General features: G+C 42.7%; 1 protein-coding gene across 3 annotated transcripts in view; it reads left to right on the top strand.

Annotated features, from left to right (window-relative positions):
• The window catches only part of NT5C2 (5'-nucleotidase, cytosolic II), a 100972-nt gene that overhangs the window by 61241 nt on the left and 20585 nt on the right, over nucleotides 1–19146 (top strand). Inside the window, exons 2-3 of one of the 3 annotated variants that reach the window (XM_084526281.1) lie at nucleotides 494–608; nucleotides 11528–11601. In XM_084526281.1, coding sequence (XP_084382407.1) covers nucleotides 508–608; nucleotides 11528–11601 — 175 coding nt within the window. In that variant the 5' untranslated portion in view covers nucleotides 494–507. Of the gene's footprint in view, nucleotides 1–487; nucleotides 609–11527; nucleotides 11602–19146 lie in introns of those variants that run through there. The other 2 variants (XM_084526280.1, XM_084526282.1) reach the window with 2 other exon arrangements.

The following is a 19146-nucleotide window of genomic DNA, read 5'->3' as shown; positions in this document are numbered from 1 at the left end:
CATCAGTCCAAAGCATTGTCTCTGCCTAGAGATCAGAGAAACAAAGCCAGAGACAAGGCTCTTCGTTTTTACTGTGGTACGTGTGGCAGGGTTGGTCACAGTGGCGTTTGTAGGGTTTACCTTGCCTGGTTTATCTCGTGTGTCCGTCAGCTCTCCCTCGTGGATATTAGCAACTCAAAGGTAAAGAAAATGCCTTTTCAGCAATGAAAACAAGGTCCCTGTTTCAAAATGCATTTTCACCATGATGGATAGGAATGTCATAGCAGTTACAGCCATGTGGAGAAGCCCTCCCTGCTCTGGGTTGACTCCCTGTCTCACCTAATATCTCAGGGGAAGGCATCTTGCTTGACCTGCAAACACAGCTCATCCCACTGGGCACTTTGCAAGACTTCCTGAGTAGCGTTGCGTCTCAGCACCAGGAAACAGATAACTTGCTGGTGAAACAGATCTTGAACTTGAGCAAGCTTTTCTGTTCTGACTCTTTCAGAAATATATAAGTGTTTAAAGATGACAACCTCGTGGAGCGACCGACTCCAGAATGCAGCAGATCTCCCTGCAAACATGGATGGGCATGCTCTGAAAAAGTACCGCCGGGAAGCCTATCACCGGTAAGTCTTGCGTGTAACCCCACAGCTAAACAGCTGAGAGAGAGGGAAATAAACTACACATAAAAAACACATTTCTTGTTGTTTCTTACTTGCTGGTACAAAACAGAAAGGTCATTCCTTGCAAAAGTGTTGGAAAATATTTTAAAAGATAGTACAGTATTTGCCTGCAGGAATGAAAAACAGGAGAGTTGAGGTACGTGTGCCAGAGCAAGTGAGGGTGTGCTTGCTTAATGCAGTTGAAAGCTTCTATCCCAAAATTTAACTTGAGATTAAACTTTGAAGTCAAGAAATACTAGGTGGCAGAAGTGTTATAGTAATTATTGCACTACAATCTGAGAGAGCATGAGCCTAGACTCTGGAATGCACACCAAAAAAAAAAAAAAAGTAAGAAATTAAATGTGAGCAGCAATTAAGTGTTTGAGAGCTATATCTATCATGGTTAATTGTGTGCACCACAGTAGTACATAAGTAGCATGTGAGATCTCAGCCTCCTTTTCTCTGGTAGGTGTGCCTAAAACCACCTTTGCTGTGAAAAAAAATTTACAGTCTGAATAAACAAGATTGCAGAATAAAAGAAATGTTATCACTGCCATTTTATCATTTTGGAATCAAAGTACAGAGATGAGATTGTTTTCACAAGCTCATGTGTTTGGTTGAGCCAAGCATTCAGCCCACATCTCCCAAGGCCCATGGCCTCAAGCATAAGACGGCTGCCGTCTGCGTTCTCATCAGATGTCTGGGCCGTTGTGGCATTAAAAACAACTGGACCTAGTAATTGTCTGTGTTCTGTTTGTGGGAGGCGTATCTTCAAAGTTGGGCTGGTTTCATTTGAGAAGTCAGGCATTATGATAATCAGAGCATATTCATCAGGAGCTGGGGAGATGCAAGTCTGATACAGAAATAGAAAAAGTCAACTTTGCGAACCTCACGCTTAAATGCCGTGTTGCATTTGTGATTCATACACGGTGGTATTTCTGAGGAAGTGTTTTCGAAGTGTTAGATATCTCTGATTCTCCAAATGGGTTCTAATTAGAGAAAAACACCTTAGCATCATATGATAGGCCAGGTTGTGCAAGTTGCGGTGTCTAAGGCTAAGTAATGGATCCTGTGATACATTTCTGAAGCTTTCCAGTTTCCAGCGAATAATGTTTGGGCGCATGTCTTAAGTGGTGACATTATTTGAGTCTCTCTGTGTCAGCTGGTTTGTCAAGATATGAAAACTCCTAATGAATGCAGCTATAAATAGTGTGTAAAGAGAGATTATACCATTCCCTGGCAAAAATCTTAACCTTGTTGCAGTCATTGATGGGTTTCCCTTTGTGTCATAATTTTACCTAGGGATTTGGTAGCATTTCTCCTGATTTGGACTGTTGTGAATTAAGTCAGAGTAAGGCCTTTTTATTTATTTCCTAAATATTTTCTCAACATTTATTCTAGTTAAGTGCTGACAGTCTGCTAAATGTAGTACAAAGTCCAAGGGAAGCAGTACTTGTCCTTAAGAGCTCACTCACACATTGAAGTCCTCATCAAGTCCTCATCCCTTACTCATGTAAGAAATCTTTACTTTCCCCATGGTAAATGACAATGCATTCATATAAAGGAGGGTTTCCAAAGAGGAGCTGAGATCTGATAGTCTGAAATCAGCCTCTTTCACAGTTTCAATATACTGTCATAGCACATAGAAATGTCTTATTCAAAACAGATTGAGCAGAAATGTTGCTCGCTCTTCAAATTCTAATGGAAAGCACGACATTTGAAATACATTAAGGGGAGGCACATTTTCATTTTGAAATCACTATCCTCTTTAAAAGAGGGAGGGAGGGATCAAGAGAGAGAGAATGAGAGAACCTGATGCCAAGACTGTAGTATAAATCTGGGCTATTAATGGCTTTGGTGTACCAGTTTCATGGGAGTTATTTTGATAATCCAGTATTGTAAGAATCTGAAACAACCTCATTCCAGAGGCAGTGTTGTCAGATTTCTATTTCTGGTATTTTTTGTGATCTTAGTGTTAATAAATGTATTGTAACTTAAAAAACAAATTCAGACTTAACATGACAGAGTAGGAGCTAAGTTATTTTTTCTTGTTTTATATTTTATTTTTTAGTGTTTTAATGATTATTCACATGTAGAATGTATATGCTTGTCACAGTCATCACTTCTAGGACATAAAGTTGTTTCAGTAAGATCCCAGTTTGCTCTGATTCTTGGATATTGTTGAAAAACTGTCAATTTTGTTAAAAAGATAAAAGGTATTGTGTCAAGATTCATAAAACGTTTTGTGTATGACTAGTAAATATTTCAGTTTTGTTGTCAGACCTGCATTAGTTTGTTAGATTTTATAAAGTACCAGTGGCTGGAATCCTGTGAGTGTTTGAATCCTTCCTTTCTCTTCCTCTTTCTTTCTCTGTTTCTCTTTCAGTCTCTGTTTGTCTTTCTCTCTCTTTTTCTTCTTATCCTAGCAGCTAAAAAAAAAACCAACCTTGGAAGCATGAACCCGAAGTGACTTAGGAACACAAACAAACAAAAGAGATAATTGAATTTAAAGCTATTAAAGGTTAAAAAATAAATAAATTAAGCTGGTCTCAGTGATTTTGGAAGGCTGGAAGGGCTCAGCAGCAGTGCCACATTTATGGATAAGCATAACTGGGGCTAGCTTTTGATACCAGTGATGGAGGCCCACTTGGGCTCAAAGTCATTCATTGGGATTTTCTAGCTGCTGCTAGTATCGTTTGGTTTTCTGAAGTGTGAAATTGTAAAAAATTGTGTCGTTGTTTGTTTACTTCATGCTTACTTAAATACCAGTGGAGATACTTAAACCAAATCCATTTCACTTTCTGGTTCTCATGAAGTAGAGCAGATTTGATATGCTTGAATTGTAAGTGTTGAAGCAGCATAAAATACAGGGAAAAGTTTCCAGTGAAAGCAAAATAATTTACCTTATAGAAAATGCTCTCATAGGCATTAAACTTCTGAAAAGCTTTAAAAAATTGAGCTCTGAAAATGCCGTTCTAGTTACCATATCTTATTGTGGTTGTTCAAACCGGCAATCTGTTTTTTTTCACGTGTTGCACTTCTTACTATATCATACCTGATGGATGGATGCTCAACACTGTTGGCAGAAATCCCAGTTGAGACTGGTTCAGCTGGTGTAGTGACTCAGAGGATAGTGACTATATCAGAACCACGTCTGAATGCCATAGGCATGAATGTTCAAAATCAATATTTAGAGCTGCTTTCCTCCCCGGGTTTATTCTCGGTGTTTGGATCAATTTGTATAGCTGCTTAAGAAATGAGAGCGGTGAGGTTCTTGAGGGAGTAAAGAGCTTGAGAACACGAATGTGAGTGCTGTGCTGTAGAGTTCAAGGACTACATAAGCAAAAACAAGAATTAGAAGAATCTTTAGGGGAGGAGAAGCGGTGGTTTAGTCTTGCCAGGGTATTTCTGATCACTTAACTAAGACTTGAAGTTGGCTGGTGTTACTCTCATCCACAAACCTAGTTATACAACACTGCTGGCGCCTGCGGGAGGTGAGGTCTAAAGATGAATTAATATACAAGCTCGATGTTATTCATTCTCTAGAAGAGGTCATTGGTAAGAGGATACCGCATCGCTGCACTATTGGCAACATACATTTTAATTGGGAAATAAAAGGGATGCGTGGCTGGTAGGTGGCTTTTCCTACGTGTGTGTGGCTGTGAGGCCACCTCCCTCGTGCCGGGCTTGTTGACTTTTCCGGGTAGAGGATAATCAGTAGGTCATTTGTTCTGGAGGAGTACTGTCATTTAACCTGATTGTAATTAGGCAAGAACTAGGTTGACTCCGAGCCACCAAATTGCCCTAGTGTCTATTTTTTAACTCGGAGTGAGCACTTCTAGGCACCCTCTGGATTATCTCACATAGCTCTTTAGGGTTTAAATAGCAACCACATCTAGTTAAAGCAAATAATGGAAAAAGTTGGTGTGCCATCCACTCTTGTTACTGACAGTTACCAAGATCCAGGAAACAGGTATTTGCATTTACTTTTATTCCGTGGTTTTGGCTTAACAGGGCAGCGAGGCTGTGATGGCCTTTTTGTTAAACATGTAGACTTGGGGATGCTTTTGCCATTTTGCATCAAAGTAATTTGAGACTTCTCACCCCGAACGTGGGGTTTCTGCTGTTGTTTTAGTTTTGTTTTCTCGCAGTGATGTTTACTTGCTGGCTCAGGGGATGGGGCATCATCATTTCTAATCCTAATTCTGCTGCAGACTGCTCGTAGGCTCTCAGATATGTTGCTTCATATTTACATGCTTCAGTTTGCTTTTAAAGCATCTTCTGGTGGTAATATGAGTTAAGTAATTTAAGCTGTTAATGGACTCTGAGATCCTGGCTAAAAAACAGTGGTATATACTTTAGAAACAACAAAGCAAAAGGATTAGAAATCGGTTGGTTTGCTTTCTAGGCTTAAATATGTATTTAAGGTACGTTTTAGTTTGTTGGAATTTGTAAACTCGGGGATATTCACTGCTGATCTTGTTTCTTCATTTTACTGATGCTGGATCATCAGTGATTGCAAACAGCTGGAAATGTTATCGAGACTAGGGTAAGAGGCTTGAAACTTTATCCATTTGGGTAGCTATATATAAAGTCTCTTCATAATACCAGTTGATTCAGGTGGCAAATGAGAAAAAATCATGGTTACTGGTCTGAAAATGCTGCATACCTCTCTGATCAGATGTTCTGGTAGGTGATGTATTTCCATCCAACTTTAAATGCTGCAGCTCTGTAGGCAATGCCGGCTGCGGTCTGTCCTCATATGTCTTGGTGCAGCCTCCGGGGGCTCGTGCAGGGCATGTGCGGAGCTGTGGGCAGCATGTGCCTCTATTTATTTTGCTGTAGTGCTTTGGACATCGGAGGGAGGAGGGAGAGGGGGTGTTAAGGCGGCAGAATGGGCGAGCTTATGAGAAAGCAGAACACTTGCCAAATTAATAATAAAGAAATTGCATTGAAAATGTCCCGTGATCCCCAGCTTTAATAGCTTCACGGAGCAGACGGGTGTTATTTTGGGATGGAATCCATATGTGAGCTTCTTGGCACTTTGCTGTTGCCTGGGAAGAAAACCCAAACAATGGAAATAGAAATGGCCAAGGCTATCTCCTTCCATCTGATTCCTGCTGAATTTCAGAGGGAAGCGGTCATAGTCGTGTTTCTGGATACAGCCTCATCAGACTCTTAAGTTGCAGTCGTAACCTGATTTTCCACTCTTATGTCACTAAAATTGTGCAAGGACGGTTAGTTAGCGTTGAGAAATTGCCAGGCAGTATGTTGGAAATGTTACTAGAAGTGGCCATGAAACTTTGATGTCCTTTTTCTCTGTCGCTTATCTGATGCTGTTTCATCTGCCTAACTAAATCTCAGGCCCAAGCACTGGTTCTTAATCCAATTACTGACCTGTCAGAATATTCCTCTTCGGTTGAAGGAGGAATAAAAAAGAACTCTAAAGATCTAACATAAATAAAATTACCCCAAATGCTATGATAAGTAATAATATACGGAATGGTCAGTACCTGCATAAAGAGGCAAGACTCAGCAAAAGAATGGTTCCATCATTTTTAGTAGTTTAAAGCACTTTATTTTTTTATCCCTCTTAAGACAGGCAACAAAACATCCAACAATTGAAGTTTTGATATGTCTTAGTGTCCTTCTCAAGGTAACTCACCAAGTTTGCTCCAGGTGGGTGAGGTCAGTGAGGGATTCATCCGAGTTGCCTGCTGCTGGTGGAGGACACGGGCGATCAGAACCACAGTGTCACGCAGTGGGACGTCTCCTCTAACCACACGGCTGGGGACTAACTGGTAACTAACATCCAGTTGTCGTAACAGTGGTGTGAGAATTTTTTATTTTTTTTTTACATTATTAGCCTTTTTAAAGAGGCTGTGGGGAACTTGGCTATGGGAGGCTATTAAAAGCTAATCCATTTTAGTTCCCTCTTGTTTCTTTTTAACTCTTCTTGCTTATTAAAACACGGAAGTTGTCCATAAAGTGAAGATTAACCAAAGTGCCTAAACTTTGAGGAAGCAGGAATCGGAGCCTTCTGGCTAGTCCCCGTTTCATGGCTGGCTCAAGGCCAACTGTCCACCATGATCTTTTTTTTTTTTTAAGCACAAATGTAAATCAAGCATAGCCAGCTCCCATTGCATTTGCTCTTCCCTTCAGCACTGCTGCGAGTTTTCTTTTGTATTTATTTAATTTCCAGTGAAAAGCACTTCCCTGACAAAGAATGCTTTTTGCTGCGAGGTCTCTGGACACGTTTCGAAAATCCCTGTGAAGTGCTCTGCTCCAGAAACCTTGCCTATGAGCCATGTGCCAAAGGTCCTCCGTAGTTGTATAATTTTGGTGCATTTTGTTTATTTTGTTGCTCACGTTACCGGCCTATTATGCATGGAAATTGCATTTGGGGCACGGCAGGCGTTTGAGATTCTGCCCCAACAAAATAAAAACATTTCTCCCTCTCCGCATGTGCTCCTCTCCTGTGTTACTTGAGAAGGGCTGGGATTTAGGTTCCTGCCTCGGAATTGATTGACAAGAACAGTAACAAAACCGAGATCAGTTCGCTTGGAAAAATATAAAGGGCTGTGAATTGCAGCACTGAGGAGATCAGGGCTCTGTGACTCCCTTTATGCGAGCTCAGCAGTTCCTTCTTCTTTGCCATACAACGCATTTTTCTCTTATTCAGCACAATTCTTAGAGCTTAAAAGAAAATAAATACTGTCATCACTGAGGGCCTTCTGCTATGGCCAAGCTGCAGAGTTTAATATTTGAGAAGGAGCTCGGGGAGCAAATTAGCCTCACAGTTTCCCTTAGATAGCTCCTGAAGTTGGCTTTTTCTAAAGGTGCAGGTCTGTGCCGGGCTCCAGCTTCTGTCTCCTGCCACATTAAAACTTGCTTTTTAATTGGGAAAGGACAGGTGAAGGCAAGAGAAAAGCAGTGCCCTGGCGGAGGAGATGCTCTGCATGCCCAAAGGTGTGGAGCTGAGGAGCTGGGCCCACCAGGGGCTGCAGGAGGTGTTTCTGTGCCGTGCCCCCGGCTGGTTTTGTCGTGTTGCCCGGTGCTGTTAAGTGGTCAGATCAGCTTAATTTTTAACTCCACTGCTCCTAGTTAAAATGATTGCTTTCTGAATGGAAAAGAACAAAACCAAGGGAAGCGAAAGTGTGATTTCCGATGGTGACGAGTGGAAAAATGATTCCTTAAAACTTCCTTGCTGAATTTTAGTTTTCGTTCTTAGTTTTCTTCCTATTCTGAATCTTGCCCTAGACCTTTTATTAATATGCAGGCTTTAGGAGCTCCTGTTACTTCTCTCTATACCAGATTTCCTGTGGAAATGTGATGTTTTTAGCCGATGGACGCATCGGAGCGGTATTCCCAAAATCAGGCTGAGCCTCCCTTCGGGTGGGATCCAAGCCCAGCTCTGAAACAGAGGGGGCCAGGCTACAGCTTCTGAGAAGCACCTTTCCCTTCTCAGAAACTTTCCAGGTGGTTTAATTTCAACTTTTATCTCTAGTTTCTAGGATTCTGTAGATATTTACTACTTCGGGTAAGCCCCCAGAATTAAGCTAAGCCGGTCAGCTTCTGGGAGCAAATATTTGTAAGTATCTCCTCAGCCCCTTGTTTCTGGAGGGCTCCATGCACGGAAGATATCTTCCTTTATCAAGATTTAAAACTGAGGTCCTGAGCACCTACAGGTAACCAAATACCTGCCTGGGCCCACACCAGATAAGTGACATTGCTTCCAATTGCTGTGCCCCTGTTTAGCCTGCCATTTAATCTGCCTTTGCAGATCCAAGTTTAAATCGATTCAAGCGTTCTCATTTCCTGTCCTGAACACGTTGTGCAATAGCCCTGGTTAGTTTTTTTATTTTTTTTTTTTTTAAATATTTGCTCAGTTTCACTCTAGCACTGGTGGGTGAAGTAATTGCCCTGTCAAATCACTCACTGGATGCCTTGAAGTCTGCCAGGCCTTGCGGACTGCCGGGGCATGATGAGACCTTGCCACATAGAGTTTCTAGGTCACAGGCAATATTTACAAGTTGATGGAGAAAGAGCAATCTTCCCCAGCTGTTACCAAGACGGGGCTGGTATAGTAATTTTCATCTTTTAGTCATAAGACCTGTCCTGGAATAAAAACATGCTAATGGATGTTGTTTGTTTCATCGCCTTCAGGAAACTTTTCCAGATCTTCAGTATCAACATGTGCAGTTGTTTTTATTTTAATTTTTATTTTCTTAACTCCCAGGGTTCAGCTTGTAAATACACTGAGAGTAAAGTGATGCAAAAATGTCCGAGGCTCAGAGATCTTTCCGTGGTTTTGGTCAGTTTGGTGTCGTCATCATCTAAACATAGGCACGCTGGACTGGAAGCGATCTCTTGGGTCACAGCTCCCTTGTTTTCGCCTTTCCCAGGCACTGCCGTATTACCCTTTTTATAAGCGCATTCAGCTCCGTCTTAGCAGTGCTTGTTTTTTGTCCTCATTTGGGAAACCGTTCCCAAATGTTGCAATTCTGAGTCGCTCTCCAGGCTCCTGAGCTTCTTGAAATTGCCCTTCCTATTCCTGGCCCGTTCAGAGGGGGGACAGGCAGCCTGGGCGTTTTGCTTTGACGGAAGACTATGCTCCAGGGGCTGAGCCTAAAGGAAAGAACAAAATTGGACTCCCCAGGTTGGACAAAAAATGTTGCTAGCATTTCCCAGAGGTAGGTTATTCCTTCTTCGATTTCTCTTTTTGAAACAAACTGCACAAGCAGTAGATCAGAAACGATGTGCTGGAATTAGATAATAAATAGTGCTTCCTGGCATCAGCAGCAAGAGAATGTAATCATCTTCATTAGACAAAGTACGGGACTGCGTTTAGTGCTAAATAAGATTTGGTGTTGGCTGCTTCTAAATCAGAGCAATCGAGACGTTAAGACAAACAATCACTGATTCAAACTGCAGATTCGGATAATGTGCTCCACCTACTCAAAAGCCAGCGATTTCAAGAGTGAATTTTAGTGATTTATGAGCTCATCTCTCATTTCCAAAAGGCTTTTCTTTACCGGTTTGCAGTTTGTTTGTTGTCGTCCCCCCTCCCCCCCTATAATTTTGTCTTGTTTAGGTAATCCATAAATCTATCAGAAAAGATAGTCATCGCTAACCTCCCTGGCCCCTCGGTGACAAGCCCCATTGTCGGAGGCAGGCAGCTTGCCAGGAAACTGTGACTCCCAGAGAGAGTGTGCAAGGTTAGGGGTAAAGCAGCCTATTGCCAGAGAAACTATTCCAAGTGGATTTGTGTGGAACAACAACGATATCCAGTGACTAGTTAAATTAGCCACAGATGTGTTTTCTATAGCACTGTCCAAGAAGATATACAGTGCTTTAAGGCTCACTTCAGGCACGATGATCATCTGAAGTCAAATCAGATCCAAGCAAAACTGCATCTGTACTAGGCAAGCTTTTAAGGAATTGTGTAACATGATTCAGGCTGGTAGATGAATCAGACTGCTGCAAACTAAACAAGGAGCACATCGGTGAGAGATGAGGTAAGACGGCTTGCAGAGGAGCGTGAGAGTTAGATGGGAGCAGTTTGCTGCTAAAACCTGCTTCAGCAGCCTGGCACGGGCGGTGGAAGGGGCACGGCGTGCCGGCCACCTGCCCCCGAGCACGGCCGGGGCTTTCTGTGGGCTTTGCAGAATATCTGAGGACTTGATTTTGCACTTACCGTCTCCATTGCTCGTCCCCCTCCATGTCACTCCTCCTCCAAGGAAGCCTCGCTGATTTGGGTTTCTAATTACCCTGCCGAGAGCAATGGGGATACTCAATATTTGCAGAATTTCCACGTGCTGAAATCGGGGTACAGGTGGAGGCTCTGGGACTCCTGCCTTTTCTCAGACAAGGGGATTTTTGCCTCGGCGTCACGGCTCGAGCAGGACCGGGGGATTTCTGGCCGAGCTCAGCGTTGAGAAGCTCAGCTCCCATCCCGCAGCCGAGCTCGTGGCTGTGCCGTTGGGATTCGGATTCGCAGGGTTCAGATAGGACAGGCGGTGGGAGAAGCCCCCCAGACTTACAGACCTGCTGCAGGGTTTAAAGTTCGGGGGAAACATAAGCAGCTTAGTTCCTGCAGTAGTTGGAGCAGGCTTTTGTTGGATTCCCTGACCTATTTCTTTGCCATGTTATTTACTTGGACTAAATTGAATATAGCGTATTAAAATGTTGTAATCAGAAAGGGCCTGGCAGCATGCAGCTTACATTCTCATTGCAATAAGCATTAACAATAAAAATGGAATTAACAGAATAGTATTTTTTTTTTGTGGGGGAGTTGCAGTTTTTAGTACAAAAAAAAATAGCATTTTTCATAATAGAAATGATTTATTTCTATGGGTGAAAATATCTTTTTTTTTTTCAGAGCTGTATTAAATGTTTATTAATGATACTGATATAAATGTGGTAACGGGTCTTTGCTTGGAGCTTCTAGATATAATTCCAAAGAGTGTTCAAATGCTGAGTTTATTCACAGAAATGTGTATTTTTTTTCCTTTCCTTGGTATCTCTATGTAATATTTTGTTTTAATCAGGCGAATTGCATTGCTTTCCATCCTCTGCTTCCACTTGAACTCTGAATTCTGCTTCAGGAGCTTTTACACTTCTATTCTTAGGAATTTTTGCAGGTCACATGCAAAGCCATGTGTGTGCATGCATGCGTGGATGTCTTTAGACAGCATACCAATAATTAGAATAACCCTGCAAAAGTGATGGCTTTGCTTCAGGAGCACCCAGGGCAAAAACAGAAATTTTCCTCTGTTTTCAGGTATATTCTGATTTTAAGCTAAGAGACAGAATACCTTTGTTCTAAAATATGATTATGTTGAAAATGCTCATACCTATTTCTGTTTCTTCTTCCCTGACAGGGTCTTTGTAAACAGAAGTTTAGCCATGGAAAAGATAAAGTGCTTTGGGTTTGATATGGATTATACGCTTGCCGGTGAGTATCTTCTTGATTTCTTTCTCACTGACTTAGTTTGGAATATTGCCTCTTGTTGAGAGAAAACCGGTAACTGGTTGGGCTACTCCAGTTAGCAGGTGCTTCCTCTGTTAGCAGATATGTTACTCGCTGTTCATTGCACTTTCATGTCAGGTGTTTCTCTTTATTTTTGTTATCTGGAAGTTGTATTCGGTCATAAACCACACTGCTCTAGTACAGTTTCAAGGAAACTGAAGCTTAAAAAGTATGATTACTTCCTTAAATCCCACTGTGCTTTGATATTGCCCCTGACGAAAGCTTGGCTTTGAATAACAAGGTGATTTTTTTTTTCCCTTGGTGCATATAAAGGGGCTACACCTTTAGCCAACAGGTCTTCTTGTGTCCTGGGAGGGTCAGTTTTGAATAGGCTTTCCTCTTCCCCACTCCTCTTTTGGCCACATCAGTGACTCCTTTGTGAGAAGCAGCGAGGCAGGGGGAGCATTGTGAGTCAGCTGAACAAGTTATTCAGAAAGCTCTGCCCGTTCTTCATGGCAGATAGTCTTTGGGAGGTTGCATAAGACCTTTTAGTTTCACAAAATTTTCTGCATGACTTCTCCATTTTTCAAATACTCGGCAAGCAAGTTCTCTGAGACTTTGGCTGGAGGAGGGGTAAAGTTACGGTTTTCTATGTAATCAAACTTACATGATGCTGTGTATTTTAAGGAAGGAAAAGATTAAAAGCCCACTTCCACTTTCTGAGGCTGTAGTGCCAGGCAGGCTGTAACTAAAGGTGTCACATACAATTCTACCTTCTTTTTCACTGCCACTTCCAAGGTTGTGGATAGAAAATTTCTATTGCTCTTGATATTTCCACTTAGAGTTGTGAATATAAACTAAGAAATGTGAAGTAGAGCACCAAGGTCACCGAATAATAGGTTAATGCAGTGTATCAAGTACGGTCATCTGTTCATTGTGACCACTGAGAAGAAATGAGAGATGCTATGGACAGCCTGAGGGGTCAGTGGCTAAGCAAAGGTCAGGAAAGACTCTGCGTGCTCACGGTTCAACACAACTCTACAAAAAGCAATGTTGGAGTTTGTGGCAGGTAATTGCAGTTTATATTTCCATCACTTTCTTCTTTTAAGTAGTTATGAATGAGGTGCCAGTTATCTATGCAAAAGGGTTCGTTATTCACCACCTTATTTACAAATCTGTTTCAAGTGCCTGCCACTTTTTAAGTCATAAAATGCATCGTAGTTAATCTGTGTTGAATCTGACTGCAGGCACATGCTTTAGGTGTTGGTATTTCCCAGCTGTGACAGCCTTGTGGCTGGGCTTTTAGGGCTTTTAAGGAGTGCAAAACAGTTCAAGAACAAATGCTTAAAAAAAAAAAAAAAGTTGTGGGTTTCACTTTTGTAACAGAAGCACAACTTCCTTGCCTTTCACAACTGACGGCATTTCCAAGGACTCGGGTGATCCCAGCAAGGCTGGCATGGAACAAGAAGTGTGTTGCTAACTGACAGAAGGAGAATTTCAGCACTATCCTCACTCCTCCGACTGTTCATTTTACTCAAGTGTTGCATGTTCCTGTAAACACAGAGCGAATGTGTTGTTATCCACAAAATGACTCTTAGTTTGATGAGAGGGAAAATGTGAGTGTTTCAGGCAGGCTTACACAGTTCCCTGGGATGTGGAAGTGTGGGGCTCCCAAGGCTGCAAGGTCGTGGTGATACCACTAAGCAGGCAAAGTTGGTGCATTCAGGGGAGTTGAGTGACTGGGTGTGGTGCAGGAAAAGAAATGAGACGGGGTCTGAGCAGAAGGCTGGGAATCTGGACTGCTCTTGGGTAAGCTGCTGGCCTATGACTTTTCCCATGGTACAACAGGATAATAGTTGCAGATCATTTCACAGGGAGTTGTAAGAATGTAATTAGACTGGAAAGCCTTTTGCAGATGGAAAGTGTTATGCCTGGTAAGTACTATTTCTGTTTTTTTGAATCATCTGGGAACTAACAATTACCTGTTCGTCATCTTATTGTCTCACAGTCATCCTTTCTTCTCCATGGGGGCTTTTGTTATTTGACCATAATTTGCTATATGTAACTGTGGCACACAAGAAAAAAATATTTATTCATTGCAGATGCTTTAAAGAACACAATGTTAAAGTATTGCTATAATTATTTGGGAAATTATAAGAAATAGGACAAGTGAGGTATTACATTAACATGTTGTAGTGTATTCGTAAGACCCTATCGTGTTTTCTCTCTGGGCAAGTTATCCCTTGCACACTCTTTCACATGGACATTCACAAATCTGGACGTTTCTGTCCAGATTTGAAAAATTATCTGTCTGTCTGTCTATCTTTGTGATACATATAGATATATGTGTCTATATCTGTATCTATATACATAGATAGATGTATAAAGATAGTTTATCTGCAGTTCAACATCTGGAAATGGTGTCTGCATACCAGATGATGCATGGTGAGCAGATGCCTTTTGGAGGCTGTTCAAGACTTGTGTAAATAGACCAAGGAGGAAGGATGGGAGCACCTCCAGTGTCATCAGTTCCTCATCTAGTTTTCTGCATTTGTACTTTCAGATGTCACTTTTCTGTGAAGTTGTTTGAAAGTCTGCCACAATCTTCATATTCAGTGGTTGAAGGCAGTCAGAGCCATTAGCCCTGCCTAAAATTGTGCCACATCTTTTCTCCACTCTCTGTCATGATCCTTCACATCATCTATAAATTGGTAACATTCATCTCATAGCTGACAGTCAAGTGTTTTGACAGCTAAGGAGCAGGTTGATTTTTGTTTAACACCCTGAGTTGCCCATCTCGTGAAGAGGAAGCGGTGGTGTCAGTGAAAGAAAGTACCGAGTCCCTCTGCTATCCTTCTTCTTCCCAAATCTCTGCCCACAGGTAGCACCAAAAGACTTATTTAGGAGGCAGTTCAGTAAGAGAGAAGTCACAATCACTTGACTCATCTTGAAGTGCAGAAGCTTGAGACAATTTTATTCTTGTACTTTCTGATTTTAAGGGGACAAACCTGCTCACAATAGCACTGTTTTCTGTGTAGAATAATTTTGGCACGTGGCATTTCCATTTGCAAGCGTATCGTAACACCTCCTTACACACATGCTGCAGTGACCATGCATTCCACTGCCTGCATGAGAATGTCAGCTTGCCAACTGACAGCAGGTTGGATATCATCGTGTTACATTGCCCATAAAATATGATTCCAGACGTTTGTTTTATAGGGTAGTATTTCTTAACCTTATTATTAAATTAAAGGACTACTTATCTTGAAAATGAACATTGCAAGGCTGCCTGCTACAGCACTGCCACAATGATTTGGTTTGCTCCCAAGTCAAAAGTAGGCTAAGCTTTGGATTCTTCTTAATCACTTTTATGTTCTCTCATTGTGTTTGTCTCTTTCCTTGCATAGGGTTGAGAAATACTGTTAATAGAGGCGGATTAGGCAAACAATCCTTTTTTCTTGAAGAAAAGAGCCCGAAGGTTTTAGCCTTCTCTTCTGAGAAATTATGGACATTAAATTGCTGATTTTTTACCCTCTGTGGTTACAGCTAGAATTAATTTGGCTGCTAAGAGCTCAAAATAAAATGAAGGCAAGTTGAGATGTCTCTTTCAGGTTTTAGATTCCTTCTTTTCCCTTCAAGGATTGCTGTTGTGTTCTCATGGAGTGAGTAAGGTCTCCTACATATATGGAAACTTCCAAGACCCCCTGAGTCGTTGGACAAGGAGCTGTCTGTCACCCTCCTATTCAGTCGGCTTGTTTTGCTTGTGGTGGTGAATCACAATCGATACGTAATGTTTGTTTTAAGCTAGGTGTTACTGAGAGGGGAGTGGAAGGAACGAGAAGAACAGCAGGGTTTTCCTGGGGCATGTGCGCATTGCCAAATAGCTGCTGCTTTGGATCTTGGACCTGATGCAAGCGAGACTCACCAGCTGAGCAGAGGGTAGGACGGCTTTCTGAGATGTGAGCCAGCAGCCCCTTGTTCTCTGCTGATGACCTTTCTGCCCCTCGGGCAGGCAGCGAGGCCGGTGCCCTGGTCCAGCAGAGTTCCCATCTTCCACAGAAGGAGACTGCAGAACAACAGCAACAGCATTGCAAACAGCTGGGAAGGGCTGCCTTCCACTGCCAGGGCAAGAGGAAGAGTTTGGGAAAGCTTCATTGAAACCCTTCAATGTGAGGGTCCTTTTGTAGCACCTTTTTGTCTGTTAAACAGTAGTTTCTTTTATTATCTGAATGATTCACCTTTGCTTATTCATCCCGATGGACTCAAAGACCAGTAGTCAGTAACACTTCCCGTCTGCTTTCTTGTTTTGCTAGTACTGTCAAAATTACCCGTGCTTTGGTAAAGGACAGTGCTGCACGTACTCCAAAAGATTCACAGCCCTCTCATTTGTGTTTACTGAGAACTGAGGGGATAAAGATAAAGGTATGCCTCTGGAGTCCCTAACACAACACTCACCTGAGACGAGGGGTTGGTGTGGCCCTTTGGAAAAACAACTGAGAGGGTCAGCTTTCAGAGAGGGTTTTGTTTGGCTGCTTCCTTCTCAGGGTGAGCTACAATCGTAATTATTAGGTCTGGCTCCAGTAATGCATAAGGCATTACCAGGACTTACATGGGACAGGTTGCACAATGAGGTTATGGGCAGAGAGATGTCCCTTGACAGGCACAGGACATCAGCAGCGAGGCTTTCAAATGGGCTGTAATTTCACACCAGGCCATGGGCAGATGGAGAGGGAGTTAGTAAGAATTGCAAGCTGGACTGTGCTTGGAAACATTCTTCTGTGAGCACCATCCTTCTCCAAAAGTTACAGCCTGGCTGCGAGTTTTGACTTCCATCTCTGAGGTAGGTGAGGTCTGAGATCAGTAAGCAGGATGCTTTCCTTTGGAAGGCTTAAATCACTGCTGCGTCCATGTTCTCCAGCTACCAGTAATAAAATCATCACTAGCGGCTGCAAACTGTTTCAATAAAAATGAAGGGGAAATGAAGCTTGAAAAATACTGGCTTTATTGTGTGCAAATATGATTAATACAACATAATCTGATTGGAATATAGCTTGTGTCCTAGAAACACTGCCAACGTAATGCCAAGATTTGGTGCACTGCAAACATTTTATGGCCAAATTGCTTTTGCTTTCAGCTGCAGCGTGTCCCTTCTGAGCACGTGGGAAAAGACAAGGGAGAGACAGCTTCGCTCAGAGTTTGTGGCTGCCTCTCCAACTTACTCCAAAACACAACGTGTATAAACAGGTTTGGCCCCTTCCTCAAGTAGGCGTTTGTGCCTAAGCCATCCATGCAGTTGGGGGGAGAGGGAAGCTTTATACACCCACGTGTTATTTCTGAAACATTTGTCTTTACCTGCTGGCTCGGGAAGAGATGTACTGAAACAGGCGGCAGCGCTGGCTTGTTGCTGCATGTGAGCTGGGAGACGAGGTGGCAGCTGGGCTGAGAACTGGTTCTTCAGTGTATCTGCTATGGGTATGTCAGTCAGGTTGTATCACCTCTCCGTGTTCTGGTTTCCAAAAGTGAGCAGTGGGATTAAGGAATTTGTACCGTGGATAAGATTTTCTGGATTACACAGATGAAAAGCAAAGCAGAAACGTGGGAGTTTTATACGTGAAAGGTTGAAGCGAACACTCACCAAAGCTGCTGAGCTCGTAAAGTAAGCAACGACAAAGACATGTTTGTCCTTCTGCTCAGATGTTGTTAGGGAATGTTTATTGGTAACTCAAACACAAATGTCCTAACGGGGCTCTTAGCTTAGGTTAAAGGTTTGTCTTTGGTTTCATCACAGTGTAAGGACTCCAAACTTTGAGGTTCTTTTGAGGTGACGCTGAGCAGCTCTGCTTTTATCCTGCGTCTCTGGATAATGCAGCTCCTTGTGCCGCGTGGAAGCAGCTCGGTGGCTGGAGAGAGGAACTGGTAGGTTTGACAACAGCAGCATTCAAGCTGTCCCAGCAGAACTTGAGAGATGCTTTGACTCATGCACATCTGCTGTCTACATTTTCGCGTTTGCACATTTCAAGTTGAACAGGTGCAGATTTTGCAAATTTCCGAGGCTGTTTTGGCCATTAGCGTTTTCAAGCTGAAGGCAGATGGAGAAGCCGAGCTGTTCCTAGCATGCTTTGAGCTGGATGGTTTTTCACATACCAGCGCAGTGCTGGAGTGGCTGCTGTCCCTGCTCCGTTTGGGTGGCTCAAACTCAGGAGCTCAGCCATTCAAAGCTGTGTGCTGCAGCAAACCAAAGGCTGGAGCTGTGGTTTTTCAGGGTGCTGGCAGTGGGGACGAGGAGAGGAAGAAGCACGTGTCGCTCGCTCCGTCCCAGTAAATCACCAGCTGACAAACCATTAATCTGCTGCCCGGGAATTCTTGAAGAATTGGAGCGTTAAACAGAAGCTGTGGGAAGAACAAGTCCTCGCAGCGTCAGGAGGGTTTTAAAAGCTGCCACACTCTGCTCTCTGGCTGTCGGGAACACGGGAATAACACTAGCTGGGTCAACAGTTCATGTCTTTGCCAGGCAGATGGAAATGTGGAGGTATTTTCAGTCTAATAGATGCCCTTATCTAGTAATCTTAATGCCACAATACAAGTGCTATTAGGTTGCAAATGTCCCTGTGATGAAGCAGATAGCTTGCTCTGTAGGAGGAACCAAAGCAGAGAGGACACAAGGATTTAACCCTGAGATCACATGTGTGCTGTTGCTTTGTGAATGCCTTCTTTTAGTGGACTGCAGAAAAGCTCATGTACATGGCTTATTAACAGGCATTGGGGCTGCAGATATGGCCGGGTGCATGCTGTTAAATACATGAGATGTGTAGCTTTTGAGGACCCCTCTCTTAATAGTATATGATGAGACAATGAACCTGGCAGAGCTGGGGGAGAATGGAAGACTTCTGACTTCATCACTCCTCCGTCAACCAGAAGCTTTCTTTCCTTCTGCTTTAAAAATCAGAAGTCCAAAGGGAAGGTGACCGAGGTCATTAACAGAAACAATATGGGGAGAAATAACAAGCAAGATCTGTTTGGATGCTGGTACACCCGAATAATGCCTTAGATTGAAAATATGAATGGCTGCTGTGCCTTTAAGTCGTTTTATTTCTAGATGCTACCAAATTATGTCTCAACGCGAAGCCCAGACAACTATTTCTTCCCCGTTCAGGAAGTCTTTATTGAAGAAGTAAGCCCGTATTTTGGCACGGTGGTTTGTTTCCATGGAAATGGAGGGCGATTTCCATTACGGGATTATGACTCCCAGCGGCTGCATCTGAGAGAGGTAAATTCTGAAGGGCACTTGTTAAGCACAAAAAAAGATCCTCTTGTGTCGGGGAAACTGTAAAACATCCCCATAAAAGAACAGGTGACTGTGTAGTCATCTTTAAAATATTATTCCAGAGCAAAGGAATGTTATGGCAACTATTAAAAGAGACAAACTGAACTTTCTTTGAAATGCAGAGTCCGTCTGAATTGCTTCTCTCAACATGCAGAATGTCACCTCAGCGCTGCTGTTGTTACCTCCAGCCATGCATTTTTATTCAG

The sequence above is a fragment of the Aythya ferina genome (genome assembly GCF_964211825.1).
Source record: "Aythya ferina genome assembly, chromosome: 7".
Classification (NCBI taxonomy): Eukaryota; Metazoa; Chordata; class Aves; order Anseriformes; family Anatidae; genus Aythya; species Aythya ferina.
This window is presented reverse-complemented; position numbering and strand designations above follow the sequence as displayed.